Source organism: Oncorhynchus tshawytscha, linkage group LG13, assembly GCF_018296145.1.
Source record: "Oncorhynchus tshawytscha isolate Ot180627B linkage group LG13, Otsh_v2.0, whole genome shotgun sequence".
NCBI lineage: Eukaryota > Metazoa > Chordata > Actinopteri > Salmoniformes > Salmonidae > Oncorhynchus > Oncorhynchus tshawytscha.
This window is the reverse complement of record NC_056441.1, coordinates 46679333-46707174: the sequence shown is the minus strand read 5'-3', so window position 1 is coordinate 46707174 and position 27842 is coordinate 46679333. Positions and strand designations below refer to the sequence as shown.

The 27842-nt window shown below is 41.5% G+C and overlaps 1 protein-coding gene across 9 annotated transcripts in view; it reads right to left on the bottom strand.

The window, feature by feature from the left end:
• LOC112265016 (DISP complex protein LRCH3) overlaps nucleotides 1-27595 on the bottom strand; it is a 77768-nt gene extending 50173 nt beyond the window's left edge. For 5 of the 9 annotated variants that reach the window (XM_042295788.1, XM_042295789.1, XM_042295792.1 and 2 more), the window contains exons 1-2: nucleotides 27248-27595; nucleotides 13252-13396 (exon numbers count right to left, since the gene is read on the bottom strand). In XM_042295788.1, coding sequence (XP_042151722.1) covers nucleotides 13252-13396; nucleotides 27248-27491 — 389 coding nt within the window. In that variant the 5' untranslated portion in view covers nucleotides 27492-27595. The remainder of the gene's footprint in view (nucleotides 1-13251; nucleotides 13397-27247) is intronic. The other 4 variants (XM_042295791.1, XM_024442001.2, XM_024442002.2 and 1 more) reach the window with 2 other exon arrangements.
• Between the last annotated feature and the right edge of the window lie 247 nt (nucleotides 27596-27842).

The window sequence follows — 27842 nt, the reverse complement described above, 5'->3', positions numbered from 1 at the left end:
GGATAGCCCTGTAAGGTACCCTGGTGTGTGGAGAAGCTATTTGACCTTAGTAAGGATAGCAGCATTCGTTGTTAGTCTTGCATAACATTAAGATACGCCTGACATTATTACATCACCTTTTACAATTAAAAAAATCTAATCAAATGCTATTTGTCACATACACATGTTTAGCAGATGTTATTGCGAGTGTAGCGAAATGCTTGTGTTTCCAGCTCCAACATTGCAGTAATATCTAACAAGTAATATCTAACCATTTCATAACAATACACACTTATCCAAAGTTATGGAATTAAGAATCTATAAATATTTGAGTGAGCAGTGTCAGAGCGGCATAGACTAAGATACAGTAGAAACATGAGATTAGTAATGCAAAATGTAAACGTTATTAAAGTGGTCAATGAATTCAAGTCTATGTATATAGGGCTGCAGCCTTTAACGTGCTAGCGATGGCTATTTAACAGTCTGATAGCCTTGAGATTGAAAAACAGCTTCTGTCTCTCGGTCCGTTTTGATGCACCTGTACTGATCTCGCCTTCTGGATGATAACGAGGAGAACAGGCAGTGGCTCGGGTGGTTGTTGTCCTTGATGATCTTTTTGGCCTTCCTGTGACATCAGGTGCTGCAGGGCAGGTAGTTTGCCCCCGGTGATGCGCTGGGCATTCTGCACAACCCTCTGGAGAGCCCGGAGGTTGCGGGTGGTGCAGTTTCCATACCAGGCAGTGATACTGCCTGAAAGGATGCTCTCAATAGTGCATCTGTAAAAGTTTGTGAGGGTTTTAGGTGCTGAGACAAATTTCTTCAGCAACCTCTCAAAATAAAAAATAAATAAAAACATTTTCACCACAGTCTGTGTGGGTGGACCATTTCAGTTAGTCCGTGATGTGTACACCGAGGAACTTGAAGCTTTACACCTTCACTGTGATCCCGATGTGGATAGGGGGGGTCCTCCCTCTGCTGTTTCTTGACGTCCACGATCAGCTCCTATGTTTTGTTGACATTGGGTGAGAGGTTATTTTCCTGGCACCACACTCCCAGGGCCCTCACCTTCTTTCTCCCTGTAGGCTGTCTCGTCATTGTTGGTAAGCAGGCCTACTACTGCTGTGTCATCTGAAAACTTGATGATTGAGTTGGATGTGTGCATGGCCACGCAGTCATGGGTGAACAGGGAGTACAGGAGGGGGCTGAGAACCCATTATTGTGGGGCCCCAGTGTTGAGGATCAGCGAAGTTGAGGTGTTGTTTCCTACCTTCACGACCGGGGTACGGCCCGTCAATTAGTCCAGAACCCAATTGCACAGGGTGGGGTTGAGACCCAGGGTCTCGAGCTTAATGATGAGCTTTGAGAGTACTATGGTTTTAAATGTTGAGCGAGAGTCAATGAACAGCATTCTTACATTGGTATTCCTCTTGTCCACATGGGATAAGGCAGTGTTCAGTGCGATGGCATTGTCTGTGGATCTATCGTCTGTGGGTCTAGAGTGTCAGGTAAGGTAGGGGTGATATGATCCTTGACTAGTCTCTTAAAGCACTTCATGATGACAGAAATGAGTGCTATGAGGCAATTTTAATTTAGTTCATTTAACTTTGCTTTCTTGGGTACAAGAACAAGGGTGGACATTTTGAAGCATGTGGGGACAGCAGACTGGGATAGGGAGAGATTCCGGACATTTTCAAACACTCCGGCCAACTGGTCTGCGCAAGCTCTGAGGACGTGGCTAGGAATGCCGTCTGGGCCGGCAGTCTTGCGAGGGTTAACACGCTTAAATGTCTTACATCGGCCTCGGAGAAGGAAAGCCCACAGTCCTTGATAGCGGGCCGCGTCAGTGGCAGTGTTATCCTTAAAGCGGGTGAAGGTATTTTGCTTGTCTGGAAGCAAGACATTGGTGTCCACGATGTGGCTGGGTTTTCCCTTTGTAGTCAGTGATTGTCTGTAGTCCCTGCCACATGAGTCTCGTGTCTGAGCCGTTGAATTGTGACTCCACTATGTCTCTACACTGATGTTTTGCATGCCGATTGTCTTACGGAAGGAATAACTACACTGTATTCGGCCATATTCCCAGTCACCTTGCCATGGTTAAATTAGATGGTTCACGCTTTAATTTTTACACGAATGCTGACATCTATCCACGGTTTTAATAGTCAGTGTATACAACATCTCCTATACACTTCCTGATAAACTCACTCACCGTATCAGTGTATTTGTCAATATTATTCTCAGAGGCAACCCGGAACATACCCCAGTCCATGTAATCAAAACAATCTTTAAGCGTGGATTCCGATTGGTCAGACCAGCATTGAATTGTCCTTAGCACAGGTACTTCCTGATTGATTTTCTGCCTATAGAGTAAAATGGAGTCATGATCAGATTTGCCAAAGGGAGGGTGGGGAAGGGCCTTGTATGCATCCCGGAAATTGGAGTAGCAGTAATCGAGTGTTTTCGCAGCTCAAGTACTAGTCATTGTCTTGATAGAACTTCAGTAGTGTTTTTCTCAAATTAGATTTGTTAAAGTCCACAGCTACAATAAATGCAGCCTCAGGATGTGTGGTTTTCAGTTGGCAAAAAGTTCAGTTAAGTACCTTGAGAGCAGTCGTGGTATCGGCTTGAGGGGGGAATCTACACGGCTGTGACTATAACCAAAGAGAATTCTCTTGGGGAGGTAATACGGTCGGCATTTGATTGTGAGGTATTCTAGGTCAGGTGAACAAAAGGACTTGAGTTCCTGTATGTTATCACAATCACACAATAAGTAGTTAATCATAAAACATACACCCACGCCCTTCTTCCCAGAGAGATATTTATTCCTCTCTTCACGATGAACTGAGAGAGCCATGTTTCCATGAAACAGAGTATCGTCAACTTTATTATCCAGACACTTAACAAAATTGAATAATATACTCGGAAGCGGTGGGCGGTGTGCTCGCCTCCCGAGTCGAACTAGAAGTCGACTACCCCTCCTCCGCCAGCGGTGTTTTGGGTCAGTCTCTGGAATCAGTTCAATTGCCCTGTGGGTACAAACAAAGGATCAGATTCCGGAAAGTAGTATTCCTGGTTGTAATGCTGGTGAGGTACCGCCGCTCTGATATCCAAAAGTTCTTCTCGGCTGTATGTAAAAATACAATTATGGGCTAATAATGTAAGAAATTAAAAAAAGTTGAACTAGAATCATGGCAGCCCTACCTGTCGGCACCATTTTGTCAGATATGTGGCAATAAGTCCACTAGTCGTGTGGCTAAGATTTTAGAAAGACATTTCCTATCCATGTACAGAAGGGCAATAAGGTCTGTTGGAGGAACAAGACTCTGGGCATTTCCCCTTTTTGAGAATAAGTGATATGTTACCATCCCTCAGAGTTTGAGGGAGGTCGTCATTTGAAAATGAGTGGTTAAACATATCAAGCAATGGCTCAAGGATTAGGCCTTGGAACTCCTTATAGAACTCACTACAAAACCTGTCTGGTCCTAAAGGCCCTACCATTTGGCAAATTCTCAATTGCAAACATCTCTTCCTTAGTAAGGGGCATTAAGGAGACCGCTGTTCTTCAGAAATAATAGGGAGTTCAATCTTATAAAATAAGTCCTCAATTAGTTTGGGTGCATCATTGTCAGTTCTGAGGCATAAAGATATGCAAAAAAAAATTACAATCACATCCATCTCCCCGACATCCACAAGATCATGTCGAAGGGGAAATGCTACTTTTTCCATTAAGTCAGTCACTTAGTAGCCCATATAACTGCATTATGTAAATACTAACATTATTGTGAGTGCTTATCCAGGGCTATTTAGGTCTCATGCTGAAAGTATTTTCTGTTTGTTCCGTTGTGAAAGGAGGGGGCTATCCCAAGACTTTTCTTTAAAAGATTGTAAAACGCAGGTCAACTAATGATGAATTGTCACGCCCTGGTCTAAGTATTTTGTGTTTTTCTTCATGTATTGGGTCAGGCCAGGGTGTGGCATGGGGTTTTTGTATTGTGGTGTGTTTTGTCTTGGGGTTTTGGTGTGTATGTATTGGGATTGTAGCTAGTGGGGTTATCTAGCAAAGTCTATGGCTGTCTGGAGTGGTTCTCAATCAGAGGCAGGTGTTTATCGTTGTCTCTGATTGGGAACCATGTTTAGGCAGCCATATTCTTTGAGTTTGTCGTGGGTGATTGTCCTTAGTGTCCTTGTTCCTGTCTATGTGTTAGGTTACACAAGTATAGGCTGTTTCGGTTTTCATTACGTTTATTGTTTTTGTAGTGTTTGTATTTAGATTCGTGTCACGTTGTTCATTAAACATGGATCGCAATCTACACGCTGCATTTTGGTCCGACTATCCTTCACCACACCTAGAAAACCGTAACATGAATATTTATCATTACTAGGGAGATTCCAGTAACCAATCATATGAGATGTTGACAGCTATTACAAAATCAGTTATAAGCTGCATGACGAGCAATTTATTTTTAGAATTATTGAGTTTTGATTGGCTATCTTAGTCCCTCTCCTAACGTTCTACACCAGTGGGCGCCAACATGTTAAAAAGGAGCTAGAACGGAATGTGAAGAGCTACCGCCATTCTATGGAAGAAAAACTACGTTTCAAATCGTTGTGAGAAGTTATAAAAACTGGGTTGAGGGATAGATTGACACCAGGATATGGTGAGTTTTCATAAGGAGAACGAGCTACTGGCGATTAGGCTAGCTAAGCTATTGCTAGCATTTTGAGAGTGTTCATACTGAACCAAGCATAGGCACAAGCCATTAACATTTAGGCTAGCTCAGTTATCGATCAATCAATTGAAATAGCAAACGTGTATAGGTGTAAGCTCTAGTCATTTGCATTGCCCAGGTTAGTTTAATGTTTAGTTCATGTGAACCTAGTGCTGTAGTTTAAGTGTAAAGCATTTTGACTAAGTTTAATTTTTCATTCCTGTAAGCGATAAAAGCGCTATATTCATGTTTATATGAAAGGTACTCATGGAAAATATAGTGTGTGATCCTGTTTGTAAAACAGGTTAGGTTTTTTGAGCGTGGATTCAGTTCCACCAAGGATGGTGAGCCACCAGAACCCAGGACATCCAAAAATCTATTGCCCTTATCCTTGGAGGACAACGAATTTGCACTGCCACACTACAGTGTGGTAGGATTCTTTGTTGCAAGACATCATTACACCATCCCATGGGACTGTCGTAAGCCCATTTAAGCACCAGCGTTTGATATGTACAGTCACTCACATTTGATTCCATCTCATAGTGGTTTATAAGTCAGTATTTCTGAATTGGGTTGTGTTTTTCTGTGGATTCATGTGAATTGTATTTCAATTCAACTTTGAACATTGAAATCTGAGATACCCTCAAGATTATAATCGAGTTGGCCTTCTGAGTGGTGCAGTCTAAGGCACTGCATTGCAGTTGGTAGATGTTCCACTTGAGATCCTGATTTGAGTCCAGGTGCTGTCGCAGCCGTCCGCAAAACGGCAGACCCATTGGGCGGCGCAGGGATGTCCTTGTCACATCGCTCTCTAGCGACTCCTGTGGCGCATGCACGCTGACACGGTTGCCAGGTGTACGGTGTTTCCTCCGACACATTGGTGCGGTTGGCTTTCGGGTTAAGCTGGCATCGTGTTAAGAAGCAGTGGTTAAGGAAGCATGGCTCTTGACCTTCCCCTCTCCCGTGTCCGTACGGGAGTTGCAGTGATGAGACAGGACTGTAACTACCAATTGAATACCACAAAATGGGGGAGAAAAGGGGTAAAAAATAGAGTTGAGTGCACACTAGTAAACTATAGGCGGGATTAAGGCTGCACATTTTGGGGAATATTCAGAAGTGTAAACTTTCCATGGGAATTAATGGGAATATATGCAAATTAATATTAATAAAATGTAGATTTTTTTTTCATTTGATATATTTACCATATCATACTGGGGCGGCAGAGTAACCTGGTGGTTAGAGCGTTGGACAAGCAGCCAAAAGGTTTTTACCTTGTCAGCTTGGGGATTTGATCTTGCAACCTTTTGGTTACAAGTCCAACGCTCTAACCACTAGGCTACCTGCCACCCGAAATATGTTGGCACGACTGCCATATTGCATCTTCATCCCAAAGCCCTTGCTTAGAAGTGTAATTAACCAGACTGCCAAGAATCTTGCCCTCATCCAGCCTCATCTAGACATGGTAGTCATGACAACCATAGGCCTTGTTGATATATGTGCCAGCATACTTGGGGTCCAACATGTACTCTGCGGCGTGTATGGGCTTCAGGCAGAAGTCTTCAGAACTGCAGTTTCCTCTGCTTGGAGGAACAGTGAATTGGATAGGGCAGTACAGATTTCTTCTCTTACATCTGCAAGCAGAGTCTGAACATCAGACAGGATGGCATTGTCTCCCTCATTCCATGCAATGGCTACTGCTATAGGTTTCAGGCTGCTTACCAATCTCTCCCAAAATACATCATCCAGGAGGAGCCTCTTGATGGGGCTGTCCATATCGGCAGACTGTGATATGGTAATTTCTTGGAGACTCCTTCCCCTCCAGGAGACTGTCAGACATGATGAAAACACCACACAGGTGTTGCTGGGCAGCTTCAATGTGGTGCTCTTATTCTTCTCACTTTGCTTGGTGAGGTAGATTGCTGCTATAAATTGATGACCCTTCACATACCTAACCATTTCCTTGGCTCCCTTGTAGAGTGTATCCATTGTTTTCCATGCCATCCATGATGTTCTTGAGGAGCAGATTCAATGCATGAGCAGATTCAATGCATGAGTAGCACAGCCAATGGGTATGACCTGAGGGTAGTACTCCTCCACATTAGACCAAGCAGCCTTCACGTTTGCAGCAGCCATTTTTTATTTAACTAGGCAAGTCAGTTAAGACTAAATTCTTATTTACAATGACGGCCTACCAAAAGGCAAAAGACATCTGCGGGGACGGGGGCTTTGATTAAAAATACATTTAAAAAATAACAAATGGGACAAAACACACAAGAGAAACAACTAGAGGTCGACCGATTAATCTGAATGGCCGATTAATTCGGGCCGATTTCAAGTTTTCATAACAATCGGAAATCGGTATTTTTGGGCGCCAATTTTTTTTAATACATTTATTTAACTAGGCAAGTCAGTTAAGAACACATTCTTATTTTCAATGACTGCCTAGGAACAGTGGGTTAACTGCCTGTTCAGGGGCAGAACGACAGATTTGTACCGTGTCAGCTCGGGGGATTCAATCTTGCAACCTTACAGTTAACTAGTCCAACGCAATAACGACCTGGCTCTCGCTCATTGCACTCCACAAGGAGACTGCCTGTTACGTGAATGCAGTAAGCCAAGGTAAGTTGCTAGCTAGCATTAAACTTATCTTATAAAAAACAATCATAATCACTAGTTAACTACACATGGTCAATGATATTACTCGATATTATCTAGCGTGTCCTGCGTTGCATATAATCTGACTGAGCATACACGTATCTGACTGAGCAGTGGTAGGCAGAACACAAAAGGTACAAATATTATTGGGCACACACAACAGCAAAGGACAAGAAGGAAGAGACAACAATACATCACGCAAAGCAGCCACAACTGTCAGTACGTGTCCATGATTGAGTATATGAATGAAGAGATCTAGCATGGGTAGGATGGTCATCTGAATCAGGGTTAGTTTATCAGCAGGGGTGAATGACGAGCGATTACGATAGAGGAAACCAGGTCTAGATGTAACTTTAGCCCGCAGCTTTGATATGTGCTGAGAGAAGGACAGTGCACCGTCAAGCCATACTCCGAAAGAGGTGATTACCTCAAGCTCTAAACCCTCAGAGGTAGTAATCACACCTGTGTGGATAGGCATTCTTCTCACCAAACCACATGACCTTTGTTTTGGAGGTGTTCAGAATAAGGTTAACTTCATCGGGCTAGGGGGCAGTACTCGGAAGTTTGGAATAATGAGGTGCCCAAAGAATACTGCCTGTCACTCAGGCCCAGAAGCTAGGATATGCATATAATTGGTAGTATTGAATAGAAAACTCTAACGCTTCCAAAACTGTTAAAATAATGTCTGAGTATAACAGAACTGATATGGCAGGCAAAAACCCGAGGACAATCCATTAAGTATTTTTTCCCCCAGCTCACCACTGATTACAATGGCTGGGAAGGGGAATATAAAAGGAAGACCTCCAAGATTTCAGTTCAGAGGGCTTCCACTAGATGTCAACAGTCTTTAGAAAGAGCCAGGCTTGTTTGTTTTTTATGAGCTAGAATTTGTAGTTCTGCTAAGTGGCTCCCATTTTGGCTGTAGTATTTGCTGCGCGTTCTGGTGAGGGCGTGCACTTCGTTATTTATCTCCGGTATTCTCTGTGTTAAATTTGATCTTTTATTTACATATTAGGGAATCTGAGGATTGATTAGGAATGTTGTTTGATATGTTTGGAAGAAGTTGATTGGTAATTTAAAGGATTCATTTGTATGCATTTTGAACGAGGGAAACCGGTGGATTACTGAGCAAAGTGCACCAATGAAACTTACTTTTTTGGGATATGAAGGACTTTATCGAACAAAATGACTATTTGTTATGTAACTGAAATGCTTGTGATTGCAACCAGATGAAGATCTTCAAAGCTAAGTGATTTATTTTATTGTTATTTCTGACTTTCGTGATACCTCTGCTTGGTTGGAAAATGTATGTAATGCTTTTGTGTGCGGGGCGCTGTCCTCAGATAATGGCATGGTGTGCTTTCGCCGTAAAGCCTTTTTGAAATCTGACAAAGCGACTGGATTAACAAGAAGTTAAGCTTTTAAATGACGTATGACACTTGTATCTTCATGAATGTTTAATATTACGATTTCTGTAATTTCACCAGATGTTGTCGAGGTGGGAAGCTAGCGTCCCAATGATCTGTAAGAAGTTAAGGGTAGAGAAAGCTTGTTGGACACTAAGAAAGCTTTGTGGTAGAGCATACGACACAAAATCTATGGAGGGGCCAGCTGAGTACAAGATTGTATCATCTGCATATAAATGGATGAGAGTGATACCTACTGCCTGAGCTATGTTGTTGATGTAAATTGAGAAGAGCGTGGGGCCAAGGATCGAGCCTTGGGGACTCCCTTGGTGACAGGCAGTGGCTGAGAAAGCAGATGTTCTGACATTATACACTGCACTCTTTGAGAAAGGTAGTTAGCAAACAAGGCCAAAGACCGCTCAGAGACACCAATGCTCCTTAGCCTAACGTATCAAAAGCTTTGGCCAAGTCCATAAAGATAACAGCACAACATCGCTTAGAATCAAGGGCAATGGTGACGTCATTGAGGACCTTCAAGGTTGCAGTGACACATCCATAACCTGAGCAAAAACCAGATTGCATACCAGAGTGAATACTATAGACATCAAGAAGGCCAGTCAGTTGAGTTTTTCCAACACTTTTGATAAATAGGGTAAAATAGAAATAGGCCTATAACAGTTAGGATCAGCTTGATCTCCCCCTTTAACCTGTTGAGTGTAGGGGGCAGTATTTTGATGTTGAAAAACATACCCAAATGAAACTGCCTATTTCTCAGGCTCAGAAGCTAGAATATGCATATAATTGTCAGATTAGGATAGAAAAACTGTCAAAACCAAAACTGTCAAAATATTGTTTGTGAGTATAACAGAACTGATATTGCAGGCGAAAACCTGAGGAAAATCCAACTAGGAAGTGCCTCTTATGTTGAACGCTCCCTGTTCCATTGCATGCCTTCCCTCCATTTAAAGGGATAGCAACCAGATTCATTTCCCTATGGCTTCCACATGGTGTGAACAGTCTTCAGACATAGTTTCAGCCTTTTATTCCTGAAAAATGAGCGAGAACGACACACCGCGTCAGTGGATGGCTGGGTGCCAGCAGAGTTTTGCATGAGCAACAGCTTGAAGACATTTTCTCTCTCTCTCCTATTGAAAAAGCTATGGTCCGGTTTAAATATTTATTGTAAAAACAACCTGAGGATTTATTATAAAAAAACATATGACATGTTTCTACGAACTTTACGGATACTGTTTGGAATTTTCGTCTGCCCCGTCGTGACCGCTCGAGCCTGTGGATTACTAAACAAATTGTGCCAACCAAATTGGAGGTATTTTGGATATAAAAATAATCTTTATGGAACAAAAGGAACATTTGTGTAACTGGGAGTCTCGAGAGTGCAAACATCCGAAGATCAAAGGTAAGCGATTTAATTGTATTGCTTTTCTGACTTTCGTGACCAGTTTACTTTGCTGCTAGCTGTTTGTAATGTTTTGTCTGCTGAGAGAGATGTCCTTACATAAACGCTTGGTTTGCTTTAGCTGTAAAGCTTTTTGAAATCTGACATGCCAGGTGGATTAACAACAAGCTAAGCTGTGTTTTGCTATATTGCACTTGTGATTTCACGAAAATTAAATATTTTTGGTCATTTAATTTGGGCGCACTGCAATTAAGCGGACGTTGATGAAAATGATCCCGGTAACGGGATGGGTGCGCCAAGAAGTTAAATAAAGGACAAACCGTGGCTGCTTTCCAAGCAATGAGAACCTCCCCAGATAGGAGAGACAGATTAAAAAGGTTGGAGATAGGCTTGGTGATCATAGTGGCAGCAAACTTAACTTGGATATAGGGGGCGCTATTTTAATTTTTGGATGAAAAACATTCCAGTTTTAAACAAGATATTTTGTCACGAAAAGATGCTCGACTTTGCATATAATTGACAGCTTTGGAAAGAAAACTCTGACGTTTCCAAAACTGCAAAGATATTGTCTGTGAGTGCCACAGAACTGATGTTACAGGCGAAACCCAGATAAAAATCCAATCAGGAAGTGCCGCATTTTTTGAAACCGCCTCATGCCAATGACTCCTTATATGGCTGTGAATGGGCCACGAATGAGCTTAGGCTTTCTGTCGCTTCCCCAAGGTGTCGACAGCATTGTGACGTATTTGTAGGCATATCATTGGAAGATTCACCATAAGAGACTACATCTACCAGGTTGCGATTATTGCGTAATCTCCAGCTGCAGTATTTTTCCGTTCGCTTCTGATGAGAAACCAACTGTCACGACTGATATATTATCGAATAGATATGTGAAAAACACCTTGAGGGTTGATTCTAAACAACGTTTGCCATGTTTCTGTCGATATTGTGGAGCAAATTTGGAAAAAAGTTTGGCGTTGTTGTGACTGAATTTTCCGGTCTTATTCTTAGCCGAACAAAACGGAGCTATTTCTCCTACACAAATAATCTTTTTGGAAAAAATGAACATTTGCTATCTAACTGAGAGTCTCGTCATTGAAATCATCCAAAGTTCTTCAAAGGTAAATGATTTTATTTGAATGCTTTTCTTGTTTTTGTGAAAATATTGCCTGCTGAATGCTAGGCTATCAATACTTGTTAACTTGTTAACAGTACCACTGAAAATATAAAAAAAGAAGGTCCAAGCATCTTTGACTGAGGGGATCAAGCTGGTTCTATACAATTTTACAGAGGCCAGTTCATGAAGGAAGGCTTGCTCATTAAAGTTTTTTAGCAAGCATCTATGACAAATCAGGACAGATCGTTTCACTGAGCAGCCATTACTAACACGGGTGGTAAAAAAACGTGATCACTAAGGTCATTACTGAAGAAACCAGACTAATACCTATCAGGATTATGTCTGTCACCAGTGCAAATACCTTCGGTTGTCCAAGGTCATTGATGACTGCCTTCAGCTCATCTGCAATGTAGAGACCGGTGTGTCTGTTGTCCCTTGTGTCTGTGCTCTTGTAGAATACTGGTTGAGGGGTGGAGATGATGTAGTTAATTATTCCTTGCCCACGAACATTCGACCACCCATCAGAGATGATTGCAATATAGTCTGTTTGCACCATGATTTGCGTGACCTTCACTTGAACTCTGCATCCATTAAATTAGTAGATAAAGCATGTCTGGTTGGAGGGGTGTACACGCTGGACGAAGAACATTCAGAAATCTCTTCCAACACACATTGCCTGTGAGGATCAGAGGTGAACGTGCATACACAGCTTGAGCAAGACATTAATCAGCATTTCTCTCACTACGTTCCGCCATTGAGTCAAAAAAACTTCTGGAAAACTTCTGATTCCAGGAGGACCATGAGCTGTTGCTATCGATAAGGTGTCTGATTCATCATTTTCACCTCAAATAGAAGTAGACAGACTTTTGTCAGAGGTTGCTTGTTGTGAGCACTGAGGGAACTTTATGCACTTGGCCAGATGATTCTGAATCTTTGTTGCATTCTTCACATATGATTTAGCACAATATTTGCAAATGTACACAGCTTTTACTTCTACATTAGCTGCAGCGAAATGTCTCCACACATCAGATAGTGCCCGTGGCATTTTCCTGTAAAGATTAGAAAAACACTTTTATTTATATATATATATATATTTACTTACACACAATTCCATGCACAGATAAATAGTTAAGCAATTAGATAAATGTATTCTTACAAAGGAGTTGTTTAAAAATTAAACATGTATGGAAACAGGTGAATTAACAATCCTCAGTTAGTAGGCTCAAGCAAGCTAAACCCCACGTGGTAGCAAAAACTAACTAGCAGAACTTGTTAACAAGTTAAAAGTGATTTAAACAAGCTTTGCTGTAGGCTACTATTTACTAGTTAACAAAAAATCATGTCATAAAATATATTCACCCCGCCCAGTATTGTAATCAAAACTTACCAGAAAGCATGTAGTCCTTTGCTCAGACAGTGTAGTAGTGTGGGCTCAATAGCATCTCATTAGTGCGCAAGATCTTGAGAATCAGCTGTACATGTGACGGAAGAGTGCACTGCACATGTGATGGAAGAATGCACTGTGCATGCAGAGGGTTGTAATTCCCTTGAACTGGGGAGTTTAACAAAAATATGCCACAAGATCTAGAATTGCCTTGTGTATCCCACCCACCAAAAAAGTCACTGTTATAAGCTAACTTTTTTTAAATGAATTTTAGCAAAATTCTCAGAATTCCCAGGCTGAACTTCCCATGGGATATTTACCTGAAAGTTTCAGACCCTTGCAACCCTACGCGGGATACATAGCCGATATCGAAGTCTATTGTACTGTTGATGTATTGAATTCATATTGAGCTCATTGTACAAATTTCACTCGAGGTGATACTTTTGTATTATTTTGGTGGGCTAACTTCCTTCTTGGGAAATTGCATTTGGGAGTTTTTCTATCTTGGGTTTTGGGGGGGGGCATAGCAATTTCTGTATATTACAACTAAGTAGCTTACACCACTGGTGTGTGTGCACGCCCGTTACCTTATGTTCAGGTAGGTGAGGGCCTGGAGATTGAGAAGACTCTCAGGCAGTGAGCGCAGGCAGTTCTGGTAGAGGTTAAGGTGTTCCAGAGAAACAAACATACACACCTCCACGGGCAGTTCTGGCAGACGGTTACGGGACAGATCTAAACAAGGGGAGAGAGACATATACGTCACGCCACAGTTTATTTCATTTATTCAACCCTTTATTTGAGCAGGTGATTTGGCTGGTTTTGTTTTCACACCTGTAGGTGTTCTAGTGTCAGGGCTGTTCGGTAGACTGAAGTTGGTTAAGAACACATTCTCAATGGCAAGAAAGGCTGTGTTGGGATCTAGCCAGGGTTGTATTCACTCGGTACCAAATAGAAGAAATTGTACTGAAACAAGGAGTGATTACTTGAACTTGGTATGCACTAACGAATAAAACGCAGGACATTTGGGCCCAACCCAACCCATACTCCTGTGACAAGTGCCATGGTATCTGTAAGGACATCGGTTGTCATCTCAACTGATGGACAGCACCCTTTATAGGGCAGTGTTCCCAGTCACTGTCCTGGGGAAAACCCTGCACAGCAGTTACATTTACCATGTGTTCTGTAGGCCTAAATGGTCAATGTCCTTAATGAATAAAAACAGATTTATTTTAGTTTGTTCCTTTCAAAAGTGTAAATCTGAATTGTTTATAGAGATCACGAATGCTTTGGTTTGCCAATAACCTAATACAAGTATACTAAATGTACATGTCCACTCAATTAGCAGGTTACATTTATAAACAGATGTGCTTATTGCCTGTGGAGTATGTGAAATGCAGTAAAATTGTTATTTTTACTTTCAGCTGTATCAGAACCAGTACAAGGAACAACACTGTAAATACCTTCAGCCCTGTTTCACGCTAACACGAGTACTCAAAATTATTTTCAAGAGAGTACTCCAACACAGACATTCTTTCAAACGCCCATCACTACTAAATATCTGACAAAAAACATCCCTGAACACCAGCTGTAAAGCCAAATTCAACCCCTATCCCCTCCCTCAATCCACATAGCTTCTGAGTCCACTCTGTTTGCTAGCCTAAAAGCTGGTCATTTCTTAGTGTTACGCTAGCTGCATAAAAATATGGTACAGTGAAGACATACATTTAAGTTAAAGATATCATTTGGTGATTTTGCTATCCTATTCCCAAGCATAGGTCTTTACTTTCTCCACTGCTTATCGTGATGTAATACTGTGATAAGAACTCGGGGTGAATGCTGGAAAACGTATCTACAGTAGTACTCATTTTACAACTACAGGTATTTTAATAGACCACTCATTCTGACTAAATGTGTTTTCTTGGGTGTTTAAATAAGAGTAGGCCTATGTTACAGACAGCAACACAAAATACAATTTCCATCACACACAGACAGTCACACACACCCGTGACGTCTGAAAATAGCCACCAAGCTGACAGATAAAGGGACGTTCTTCTCCCTCCAGTCAGAGCAAAGGCCTCAGTATCTTTAAGCAGCTCTTCTTGTACTTGTCTAAATAAGTAATGCCGAGCGAGCCTCCTAGCTCATTTTTATCTTCCTATAGTGGATCGCCGGGACCGCATTTTCCATTCATAAACCATGCCGTGGGCAGTTCTAAAACTACTTGCACGTTGTTAACCATTTGTTTACACTTTGCTCCGTCATGTTACCTTATTAGCTAACTAACTACCTGTTAACTTGACCAGTATGTGTCCCAACATTTTGGGCCACAGACAGAAAAAAGGGATAGCTTTTTCAGGAGTTAGTGATCATCAAGTATTTCTGTATGTGTGTCACATATTGTTCAGTAATACTGTGCAGTGAGTGTTGCAGTCCCCCGATGGCAATCCCAGCCAAGTCGTCTATATTTATCCCCTGCAGCTGTGTGAGGATCCAGGATACAGGAAGCTGCTGCTCTCCGCAACGCTGTCTGCTTCCTACCCCAGCCAGGCTCTCCCTCCAACCAGAGACAATCACACCGAAAGATGCCCAATGACAGAAATATGGGCTAAGTCCAAATTCTCTCTCCTTCATCCCAAAGTGTGCACACTTACTCACTTCCCTTCACTGATTTCAAGTTAATGTCACATGCACAGTGAAATGCCTTTCTTGCAAGTTCTAAACCCAAACAATCAGTAACCAATATCAATGTAGCAAAAATAACATGAGGTAAAACAAAAACACGAGAAAGTAAGCAACCTACGGGGACAGTTCCAATACCATATTTACAATGTTTGGGGCGGCAGGGTAGCCTAGTGGTTAGAGCGTTGGACTAGTAACCGGAAGGTTGCGAGTTCAAACCCCCGAGCTGACAAGGTACAAATCTGTCGTTCTGCCCCTGAACTTGTTGCCCCTGAACACTGTTCCTAGGCCATCATTGAAAATAAGAATTTGTTCTTAACTGACTTGCCTGGTTAAATAAAGGTTAAAAAAAAATTATAAAATAAAAATGTGCAGAGATACTGGAGTTATAGAGGTAGATATGAATAGGGGCAAGGTAACTAGGCATCAGAAGTTTCCATTCTGAAAATGTGGCGGCGGACATTTGAGAAATTGACCGGTCCCATATGCATTGGGTGTATAACCTGATTAGGGCGTGTTCAGAGTGACAGAAATGACATTAAGAATATGGTAATTAATCTTAACAGGAGACGGAAGTCGAGGATGCAATGACGTGTGTCCTTACCGGGTACTTTGAAGATGTTAGAATAACTGTCCACATTTACCTTTCCTCAACAAACAAGACCAGTAACAAACAAAATCATTAGCCTATGCGTAGGTGGTGTGTTCAAGTTGGGGGAAGCAAATGTTCAACAGAAAAATGCACCTTTAAAATAATGCATTCCATGCTGACTTGTATAAGACAGCCAACTATTCATAATGTGAAGAGTTGATTGGATAGTCATAATTTAAGCTAACTCAATCACTGTTCACAAAAAAAGAACGTTCAACGCATGGCCGAGCACATATAGCATGTCATGCAATTTTGCTACTCTTTATATGGCTGCAAAAATGAGCAGAACCTTTTTAAATATGACCAATTACAGGGTAGCCTACTCTTTATATGGCTGCAGAAGTGAGTAGAACCTTTTTAAATACGACTAATTACAGGATAGCCTACTCTTTATATGGCTGCAGAAGTGAGCAGAACCTTTTTAAATACGACTAATTACAGGGTAGCCTACTCTTTATATGGCTGCAGAAGTGAGCAGAACCTTTTTAAATACGACTAATTTACAGGGTACACTACTCTTTATATGGCTGCAGAAGTGAGCAGAACCTTTTTAAATACGACTAATTTACAGGGTAGCCTACTGTTTACATGAATACTGGGTGTGTCTTGGTGGTGGCAAGTATACAACCAAGAAACACTGACAAATCACAACCCCAAGCCAACTCACGTTTGGCTTCTGTCACGGCAGCCAGCATTTCTTGAGAAAGCCAAAAGAAACTATACCAAATGAGTGGGTGCAGTTCCCCTTTAATTTCTTCCAGCGAGCTCCTGCCTTAGATAACCGGGTGTGGACTGGCCACAGAGACGTGGGTCTGGCGGAACAAAACACAGAGGGAGAGAGAACAACAAGAGAGGCCTCTGCCAAGTTAACCAAGTCAGGCCTCAGTCTCGATCTCCGTTTTCCTCTTTTCCTTTGTAAGGGTCTGGCAGTGTGAACTGTGTCTGGATGTAGCCCCCAAGCATCGCCAAACTGGCAGGGCACATACACACTGCATTGACCACACTCCAATTCCTCAGTCAGTGCACACAGACAACACTGACCAGTGGAGCGCCCAGGCATGAGCATTACAGACTTAGTCAGACAAGGACATGTGTACCCCCTCTGTCTCGCTCTCTCTATACAGTTAGGGACGGCAATGTATCAAATTCATTTGAACGCATGTTTTAGCGGCATGTTCCAAATGCCTCTACTGCATTTTTATAAGCATTCCGTCTTTTTGGCCTTGTCTCCTTGGCCTTGCGACTCGCAGACACCAAGCCCCAACTGCCACTCAACAACAAAGACGAAAGCTGACTTCTTCCTCTCTGACAACAAGCCATTTAAACTAGCTATTTACATTTTAGGTTTGATCCAACAGGTAGGCCATTCTGACACCAAAAAGACATTATATCGTAGACTTGAACTAAACCTTTCTAACAATACCTTTTTTATGTCTCATCTCCCAAAATGTAGAACATACTAGGGTTGGGTGCAGTGGAGGCTCCTCAGTGGAGGAAGGGGAGGACCATAATTTTTTTTTAATGCATTGTAAAACATTTTTAAAAAGATACAACTATTCTAAATATAAATCATGCCAAAGAAGATCTACCAGTGGCCTCAACAGCACTCTGTAGGGTAGCACCATGGTGTAGCCGGAGGACAGGTAGCTTCCGTCCTCCTCTGGGTACATTGAATTCAATACGAAACCTAGGAGGCTAATGGTTCCCTCTCCCTTCCAGACTTACACAGTAATTATGACAACTTCCGGAGGACGTCCTCCAGCCTATCAGAGCTCTTGCAGCATGAACTAACATCTTGTCCACCCAATCAAACGATCAGAGAATTGATCTAGTACTGAAGGATAAGCTACAGCTAGCTAGCACTGCAGTGTACAAAATGTGGTGAGTAGTTGACTCAAAAGAGAGAAAGACAATCATTGAACAGTTTTGATCTAATTAATTTCTTCCAAAGTTAAGAAGCAAGAATATGCTCATAGATGTGTAAGTGGGTGCTATTTATTGTTTTTTTTTCTGTGTGCTTTGTCTCTGTTGTTGTATCTCTTAATATGGGTGAAAATGGTGAAATTCCAATAAAAATACTGTTACAAAAAGAAGAAGCAAGAGAAATAGAGAGATTGAAAGTGAAAAAAAACAGCTAACTAGTTCGGCCTACTGAAACACCCTGCTCAAAAAGAGGGATGACATGTTAGCTAGTTGGATATGACTATCCAACACAACACTCTTCCAAGTCAAGGTAAGCTTTTGGTTTTCCTCATTTATTGCCACCTGCCGGTGTAACGGTTTACTGACAACACTGTCACAGCATGATTGTATGGGTTGACTAACACTTTAGTGCTATTAGCTAGGTTGATGAAGATGTTACTTTAGCTAATATGGTTACAACGATGTAGGCTGTGTGCTGAAGTTATATGGTTTGGCTTGGAAAGGGTTTTGAGCCTGGTCACAAACAGTTGATGTGTTGTGCATTGAAGTCCACAAGTGAAGAGTTGAGGAGGAGAGTGCATAGATGAAACGGACGGTATTGAATGTCACCGTCTGTCCATGTGTCATTTCAAATTTCTCTCGACCTGTGTGCACCTACATTGTAAACTTCTCATATGCTTGGTTGTAGCAACCTCATAGGGAAAATTTGAATATCATGTAGTAGCCTAAACCTGTCACTGTTACATTGAACTGGGTGAATGGAATGAGTCATCCAACATGCTGTAATAGAAATAAGGTTATGCAAATAACCACTACTGGTTGAGTGTTAACCAGATTTCCATATCTTCATACCGTGCCTGTGCCATCCTGGGATTTACGGTATTACCGGTAGTGCACACAAGGGGTGCAATTTCATTTCAAATAAATAAAAGGCCAAAAAACATCCCTTACCAGAATGCTAACAAAATTCTAAGAAGTACGAAGGTATTCTCAGCGGATGCTAGGCAATTGCTAACGAGAGCATGCAAACATTCACTACAAGGACAGACAACCCAACTCAAAGTTATGAAGTATCTCAAACACAGTTTGCAGCACGCACAAAACAAAAATTAGGCAGCAGCGATCTCAATCCAGGAGGGGTTTGTCTCTGCTGCCATTACCAGGAAGCTTGATCTTGCAAGCTCACGTTAGCCACTGAGCAAACATTAGCAAAACCCAGCTGGAGAGAATGCATTTGGCACATCTTAGATAATTAACTTAATAGTTATGATATATATAGCTGGCAAACAGTGAGTTTCACACAAGTGTAACTTGATCAAATTAAGACAACTTCCCAAGCTCCCATTTTACTTAATTATGACATAACATTGAAGGTTGTACAATGAAACAAGAATATTTAGACTTAGGGATGCCACCCGTTATATAAAATACCGAACGGTTCCATATTTCACTGAAATAAACATTTTGTTTTCGTAATTATAGTTTCCGGATTCGACCATATTAATAACCAAAGGCTCGTATTTCTGTGTGTTATTATGTTATAATTAAGTTTATGATTTGATATTTGTTAGAGCAGTCTGACAGAGATGGTAGACAGCAGCAGGCTCGTAAGCATTAATTCAAACAGCACTTTCGTGTGTTTTGCCAGCAGCTCTTCACCAGCACAGCGCTGTTTATAACTTCAAGCCTATCAACTCCCGAGATTAGGCTGGTGTAACCTGTGTGAAATGGCTAGCTAGTTAGCGGGGTGCGCGCTAATAGCATTTCAAACGTCACTCGCTCTGAGACTTGGAGTGGTTGTTCCCCTTGCTCTGCAAGGGCCGCAGCTTTTGTGGAGCGATGGGTAAAGCTGGTTCGAGGGTGGCTGTTGTCGATGTGTTCCTGGTTCGAGCCCAGGTAGGGGCGAGGAGAGGGACGGAAGCTATACTGTTACACTGGCAATACTAAAGTGCCTATAAGAACATCCAATAGTCAAAGGTATATGAAATACAAATGGTAGAGAGAAATAGTCCTATAAATACTATATTAACTACAACCTAAAACCTCTAAATTAAAAAAATATATATATTTTTGTATTTGTTTTATAAAATCGTCCGATTAATCGGTATCGGCTTTTTTCCCTTTTCTCCAATAATCAGTATCGGTATTGAAAAATCATAAAAATCGGTCAACCTCTTGTTCCCAAGTCCCAATCTTATCTACATTTGGTGTATAATTTTACTGCAAGAAATTGTTAATTCTACAGGAGTTAATATTAAGGCTCAGAGGTTATAGACCTACAGTCAGTGTCCAGATTTCAGTTTCCATTTAACCTCTGAACAGCAGGCTACTGTTACCTTGATACACCATAGGCCTATTTGAAGTCCCTGTCTTGTGACTGTCAAATTTGTATAGCTCCTCACAATCATCACATATAAGATAACTGGGACTGGCATCATGCTCTTTTACTACTTTCCCAAACAATGTCTGGCCCTCCCATTTACTTCAACTCTCCATTTCGCAGCGTTACTGTTTTTCAATTAAACTCAGATTATTTTCCGACGTGGACGATGTTCACTTTATCTGCTGTTCCCCAAAGCATTTGGCGTGTAGGTTATTTAACATCCACACGGTTATAGGCCCTAAAGCTTAGAGATGTACGCACTAATGCCAGATAGGCTTTTCTTAAATTATTTTACGTTAAATATATCCTATAGATATAAATTGCACAAGGAAAAAAACATTTCTGGTTTGTTTAAAAGGTATTGTTTTCTCTTTTGGCTATAAAAGTGGAACTGACAGCATTTTTACCTACTTTGCATATATGAAATAGAATCATAATATCAGTCAAAAATATAAAATTCATAGTTTACGCTACAAAACACACTTTATAAAGAGGTTTTACAAATACAGTACCAGTCAAAAGTATGGACATCTACTCATTCCAGGGCGTTTCTTATTTTGTACTATGTTCTACATTGTAGAATATTAGTTTAGACATCAAAACTATGAAATAACACATGGAATCAAGCAGCAACTAAAAAAAGTGTTAAACAAATCAAATTATATTTTAGATTCTTCAAAGTCGCCACCCTTTGCCTTGATGACAACTCTTGGCATTCTCTCAAACAGCTTCATGAGGTAGTCACCTGGAATTAATTTAAATTAAAAGGTGTGCCTTGTTAAAAGTTCTACCATGTCACAACACAACTGATTGGCTCAAACGCATTAAGAAGGAAATATATTTCACAAATGGAATTGTTCAAAGACCCTATTTGGTAAAAGACCAAGTCAATTTTATGGTAAGATCAGCTCAGATAAGCAAAGAGAAACGAAAGTCCAGCATTATTTTAAGACATGAAGGTCAATCAATCCGGGAAATTTAAGTTTCTTCAAGCACAGTTGCAAAATCCATCAAGCACTATGGTGAAAATGGCTATCATGATGACCGCCACAGGAAAGGAAGACCCAGAGTTACCTGTGCTGCAGAGGATAAGTTTATTCGAGTTAACTGCACCTCAGATTACTGCCCAAATAAATGTTTCAGAGTCGAAAAAATATATATTTTTTAACCTTTATTTAACTAGGCAAGTCGTTTAAGATCAAATTCTTATTTACAATGACAGCCTACCCGGCCAATTGTGCACCGCCCTATGGAACTCCCAATCACAACCGGATGTGATTCAGCCTGTATTCGAACCAGGGACTGTAGTGTCGCCTCTTGCACTGAGATGCAGTGCCTTAAGACTGCTGCGGCACTCGGGAGCCCAAGTAAGACATTTCAACATCAACTGTTCAGAAACTGGGTGGATCAGGCCTTCATCGTCGAATTGCTGCAAAGAAACCACTACTAAAGGACACCAATAAGAAGAAGAGACTTGCTTGGGCCAAGAAACACGAGCAATTAGAACGGTGGAAATCTGTCCTTTGTTCCAAATTTGAGATTTTTGTTTCTTTGTGAGAGCAGAGTAGGTTAACGGATGATCTCCGCATGTGTGGTTCCTATCGTGAAGCATGGAGGAGTAATGGTGCGTCGCTGGTGACACTGTTAGTGATTTATTTAGAATTCAAGGCACACTTAAGCAGCATGGCTACCACAGCATTCTGCAGCGATACACCATCCCATCTTTGCGCTGTGGGACTATCATTTGTTTTTCATCAGGACAATGACCCAACACACACCTTCAGGCTGTGTAAGGGCTATTTAACCAAGAAGGAGCGTGATGGTGCTGCATCAGATGACCTTGCCTCCACAATCCCCTAACCTCAACCCAATTGAAATGGTTAGGGATGAGTTAGACAGCAGAGTGATGGAAAAGCATCCAACAAGTGCTCAGCATATGTGGAACTCCTTCAAGATTGTTGGAAAATAATTCCAGGTGAAGCTGGTTGTTTAACACTTGGTTACTACATGATTCCATATGTGTTATTTCATAGTTTTGATGTCTTCACTATTATTCTACAATGTAGGAAATAGTAAAAAATAAAGAAAAACCCTTGAATGAGTAGCTGTGTCGAAACTATTGACTGGTACTGAAGGTTCTATTTGACTCAACATTCCATGACGTACACTAAATCACAGCTGGCCTGGTACATTGCTTACTGCCTCCATTCGGGATTCACAGTTTCAGTTTCACTGACTCAATATTTTGGACAAAAACAGATGAATGTAATTAAGGCTATCAATTAAATCTGACTAGCAAGGGAAATTATCACAAGTCAGTAATAATGTGTCTAATAGGTTAGCATATCTATTTATGTACCAAGCTAAGAACACCGAGCCCATCTGAGGCTGGTAACGAATGAACTTGGCTCTAGGTCTTCCTTTCCTGTGGCGGTCCCCATGAGAGCCAGCTTCATCATAGTGCTTGATGGTTTTGGTGACTGCACTTGAAGAAACGTTCAAAGCTCTTGAAATGTTCCATATTGACTGAGTAAGTAATGTAATGATGTACTTTTGTTTCTCTTTGCTTATTTGGACTGATCTTGCTATAATGTGGACTTGGTCTTTTACCAAATAGGGCTATCTTCTGTATACCACCCCTACCTTGTCACAACACAACTGATTGGCTCAAAAGCATTAAGGAAAGAAATTCCACAAATAAACAAGACACACCTGTTAATTGAAATTCATTCCAGGTGACTAATTCACGAAGATGGTTGAGATAATACCAAGAGTGTACAATGCTGTCATCAAGGCAAAGGGTGGCTACTTTAAATAATCTCAAATATAATATATTTTGATATGTTTAACCCTTTTTTGGTTACTACATGATTCCATGTGTTATTTCAAAGTTTTGATGTCTTCAACTATTATTCTATAATGTTGGAAATAGTAAAAATAAAGAATGAGTAGGTGTATCCAAACATTTGACTGGTTCTGGAGCTACTAGGGAAGATGTCATTGGAGGAGTGGGCAAGTGATATCGTTTTTCTGTGGCTATACACAGTTAGAGATGCAAGAGTCATTTGGTTAGCTAGGAAGAACTTGAAAGACTTTTCCAGTTAGCTAGCATCTTGTTTGCAAATTCCCTCTGGCTATCGAGCTCGCTACTCCAATTTCAGAGCACTCTGAGTGCCAGAGCACAGAATAACTGATGAATTTACAAACGCAAAACACCCGCTGAATATGACCGATGTCAGTAAACATAGGCAAAAAAGGAATAGTTTACATGTTATCGAGAGAGTTCATGACAAACAGCCTAACCAACTCTTCTAGGGCGAGTAAAATGGTCAGAGTGAGGTTGTTCTCATTTGTGTCGAAGTAGCTAGCTATAGCAAGAACTTTAGCCAGCTGGCTTGGGTGCAGGCAAGCTGCAGAAGGACAAGTAGGCTACAATTCCACATCGTTCAGTGAAATTTTGACGGACAACTAGCTGAAAAAGTTTGAAAGGGTTTATCTGATGTTACCTCATTAGATTTTAGCACACTTTGCTCTGGCTAGCATTCATTTTTATCTTGTTGATGTACATACAGTGGGGCAAAAAAGTATTTAGTCAGCCACCAATTGTGCACGTTCTCCCACTTAAAAAAAGATGAGAGAGGCCTGTAATTTTCATCATAGGTACACTTCAACTATGACAGACAAAATGAGAAAGAAAATCCAGAAAATCACATTGTAGGATTTTTAATTAATTAATTAGCAAATTATGGTGGAAAATAAGTATTTGGTCAATAACAGTTTCTCAATACTTTGTTATATACCCTTTGTTGGCAATGACAGAGGTCAAACGTTTTCTGTAAGTCTTCACAAGGTTTTCACACACTGTTGCTGGTATTTTGGCCCATTCCTCCATGCAGATCTCCTCTAGAGCAGTGATGTTTTGGGGCTGTTGCTGGGCAACACGGACTTTCAACTCCCTCCAAAGATTTTCTATGGGGTTGAGATCTGGAGACTGGCTAGGTCACTCCAGGACCTTGAAATGCTTCTTACGAAGCCACTCCTTCGTTGCCCGGGCGGTGTGTTTGGGATTATTGTCATGCTGAAAGACCCAGCCACGTTTCATCTTCAATGCCCTTGCTGATGGAAGGTTTTCACTCAAAATCTCACGATACATGGCCCCATTCATTCTTTCCTTTACACGGATCAGTCGTCCTGGTCCCTTTGCAGAAAAACAGCCCCAAAGCATGATGTTTCCACCCCCATGCTTCACAGTAGGTATGGTGTTCTTTGGATGCAACTCAGCATTCTTTGTCCTCCAAACACAACGAGTTGAGTTTTTACCAAAAAGTTATATTTTGGTTTCATCTGACCATATGACATTCTCCCAATCTTATTCTGGATCATCCAAATGCTCTCTAGCAAACTTCAGACGGGCCTGGACATGTACTGGCTTAAGCAGGGGGACACGTCTGGCACTGCAGGATTTGAGTCCCTGGCGGCGTAGTGTGTTACTGATGGTAGGCGTTGTTACTTTGGTCCCAGCTCTCTGCATGTCATTCACTAGGTCCCCCTGTGTGGTTCTGGGATTTTTGCTCACCGTTCTTGTGATCATTTTGACCCCACGGGGTGAGATCTTGCGTGGAGCTCCAGATCATGGGAGATTATCAGTGGTCTTGTATGTCTTCCATTTCCTAATATTTGCTCCCACAGTTGATTTCTTCAAATCAAGCTGCTTACCTATTGCAGATTCAGTCTTCCCAGCCTGGTGCAGGTCTACAATTTGTTTCTGGTGTCCTTTGACAGCTCTTTGGTCATGGCCATAGTGGAGTTTGGGATGTGACTGATTGAGGTTGTGGACAGGTGTCTTTTATACTGATAACCAGTTCAAACAGGTACCATTAATACAGATAACGAGTGGAGGACAGAGGAGCCTCTTAAAGAAGAAGTTACAGGTCTGTGAGAGCCAGAAATCTTGCTTGTTTGTAGGTGACCAAATACCTATTTTCCACCATAATTTGCAAATAAATTCATTAAAAATCCTACAATGTGATTTCTGGATTTTCTTTCCTCATTTTGTCTGTCATAGTTGAAGTGTACCTATGATGAAAATTACAGACCTCTCTCATCTTTTTAAGTGGGAGAACTTGCACAATTGGTGGCTGACTAAATACTTTTTTGCCCCACTGTAACTGAGGAAGAGAGCCTGCCTTTTCATGGTTGTTTGTTCAAAAGGACTGTAGTAAAGTTGCCAAATGTAAGGGACTCCCCTGGTATTTGCAGAAATCCATTCAGGTGTATTTTGTGTCTTTTGGCAAATGATTTCTAATTATGTAAAGTCACGCTGTTGCAACTGCCTGTAAACACACAGTCCAGATCAAAGTGAATTATCCCAGGCCTGTGGCAAATGGCTTGTTTTCATAAAGGCCTACTATAGTGCACAGGTAATGCATAGACTACGGTGCTGGACCAGAGATGTTTTTATTAGGTTTTATTTACTGCAGTGTCTATTCGTTGTCCAAAAGCAAGGCTGTTTCCCCATTCTATATTGCTACAGAATTTTCACAAATGTCTTTAGTATAGGTAATTCCCAAACATTGTAAGAATTTATGAAAACATGATAATGACCATATCTAAGTGCTCCCTTGTCAGAAAATATATATGTATATATATTTTTTAAGTGTCATATTATTCTTGGTGTGTATATGAGTACGATTTTAATAAGATTAAGTTGATAAAATAATGTCAGTTCCACTTTAATTACCCTAAAGCCACCTGGCCCATGGATATAACTGAGGAGACTTCGGGTTATGAGTCAACCCCTGCAAGTGTGTGTGGGGTAGGGGTCTGTGTAAGGGTCCAGGGGAGGGGAAAAAATCCAATAAGAGGCTAATTATTGCATTCATTATGCCTATAGGAGACAGAGAAAAAAAACGTGAAATGGGTAAAAGGGGAAAACGATATTTGCCAGAAATACTGGTACGGCATGAGCCATCCAAATTATACATGTCATGTGTGTGTTTAGTGGCCGTTAGTGACAGTCTGGAGCGAGTTCAGGAATGTGCGACATCGTGTCAAAGCCCAACCCCAGGCCTGCCACAGTCCCTCAAATTACTGTCCACCTCATATGAGCTGTGAGGGACGATGCAATGCACCATGCCAAAGATGAACATCGTATCACAAACAATAACAAATAGTTCACCGCATTCCCTCCCTCATTTTCTGTGCCACGAGTTACCTGCAAAAACAGGTAATGGTGACTAAACTGGTTCTTGATAAGAGTCCTACCACATTCCATGAGGGTGCACATCTGTCAATTCTCGCGCCACGTATTATAACGTTTTGAGTGCGCCTGGGAATGTATTTTCAGCATGTTATAACTACCTACATCCACATGAAAACATGAGCTGACGAAAGTTAGGCTGGCAAGTAAATAACTTAGGTAACTAGCCACCCGTCAAATAACTAACGTTGTGGTCTAGCTAGCCAGTTCTCTAACTTAAGGATACCGCTAACGTTAGCTAGCTGAGTAGCTCTCCAAATTAACAGGAGCATTGTTACATAGCGACATGCTTAACACGTTAGCTAGTTGAGCGATACTTTGCCAACTTCCCAAAGCAAATAGTAAGCTAACTAAATTAGCTAAATAGTTTGCTATCAGCCAAAACAAGCAACATCGTTCATCAGAAAATGTAACTCATTCAAACCAGTGTTGACCAACTCCGCTGTCTGGAGACGTCTGGACCCTCGCTAGCTGGCTGGCTAACGTCAGCTAGCTTGCTAATGTTGGCCGGACAGTGTCGTGACGTTAGCTAGCAGGCTAACTTGGTAGCTACTCCAAGTCAAAACAAGTCTATTTTCTAGCCTATGCTGGCTAGCTAGAAATCCACAGCCATCGTTGAAGTGCCTGTTCGGGTTTATTATAAACATTTCCATCTATTCTACTGCGCGAGTCTCGATCACCACTCACCGGCCCGAGTTGTGTCTGTGAGGTCGTGGTTGGCGACGCTCCTCGGGAACTCCTTCAGTTTCCTGCCGCTGAGGTTGAGACAACCAGTTGCCGAGGCTTCGTCTAATGCCCTGTCCAGAGACCGATTCCAAGACGCAGGACCCGGTGCCCCTACTCCATTACCGGGAGACCCGACCACTCCAGAATTGCCGACCGCAAAAGTCGGTCCGGTGTTCTCCGCAGACAGCAACACCGAAGCCGCCATTACACACCTAGCTAACTCCCACCGATTCTCCCTACCCTGCAGCCGCTAGGTTGATAATACGCAAGCGCAGAATGTGAGGGCAGACTGAAGCGTCGTAGAAGGGAGAGGCTAGTTTGGGAATTGGCCATGCGCAGTGATAATACAAATGTAAGCATCCCATCCATACTTTCAAAGTAATGATATATGAATGACATCATCTACCCTTGGTGTGACGTTCCTGACTGATTTGGATTTTACTCTCACAATCATCTTGTGTGAATGTTACTTTGAACTTTGTCACTGTTCACTAGGCTATCATTAGGCATTTCATAGCCTAAAAATTAGGTCTATTGAGCAGTGGTTCTCAATAGG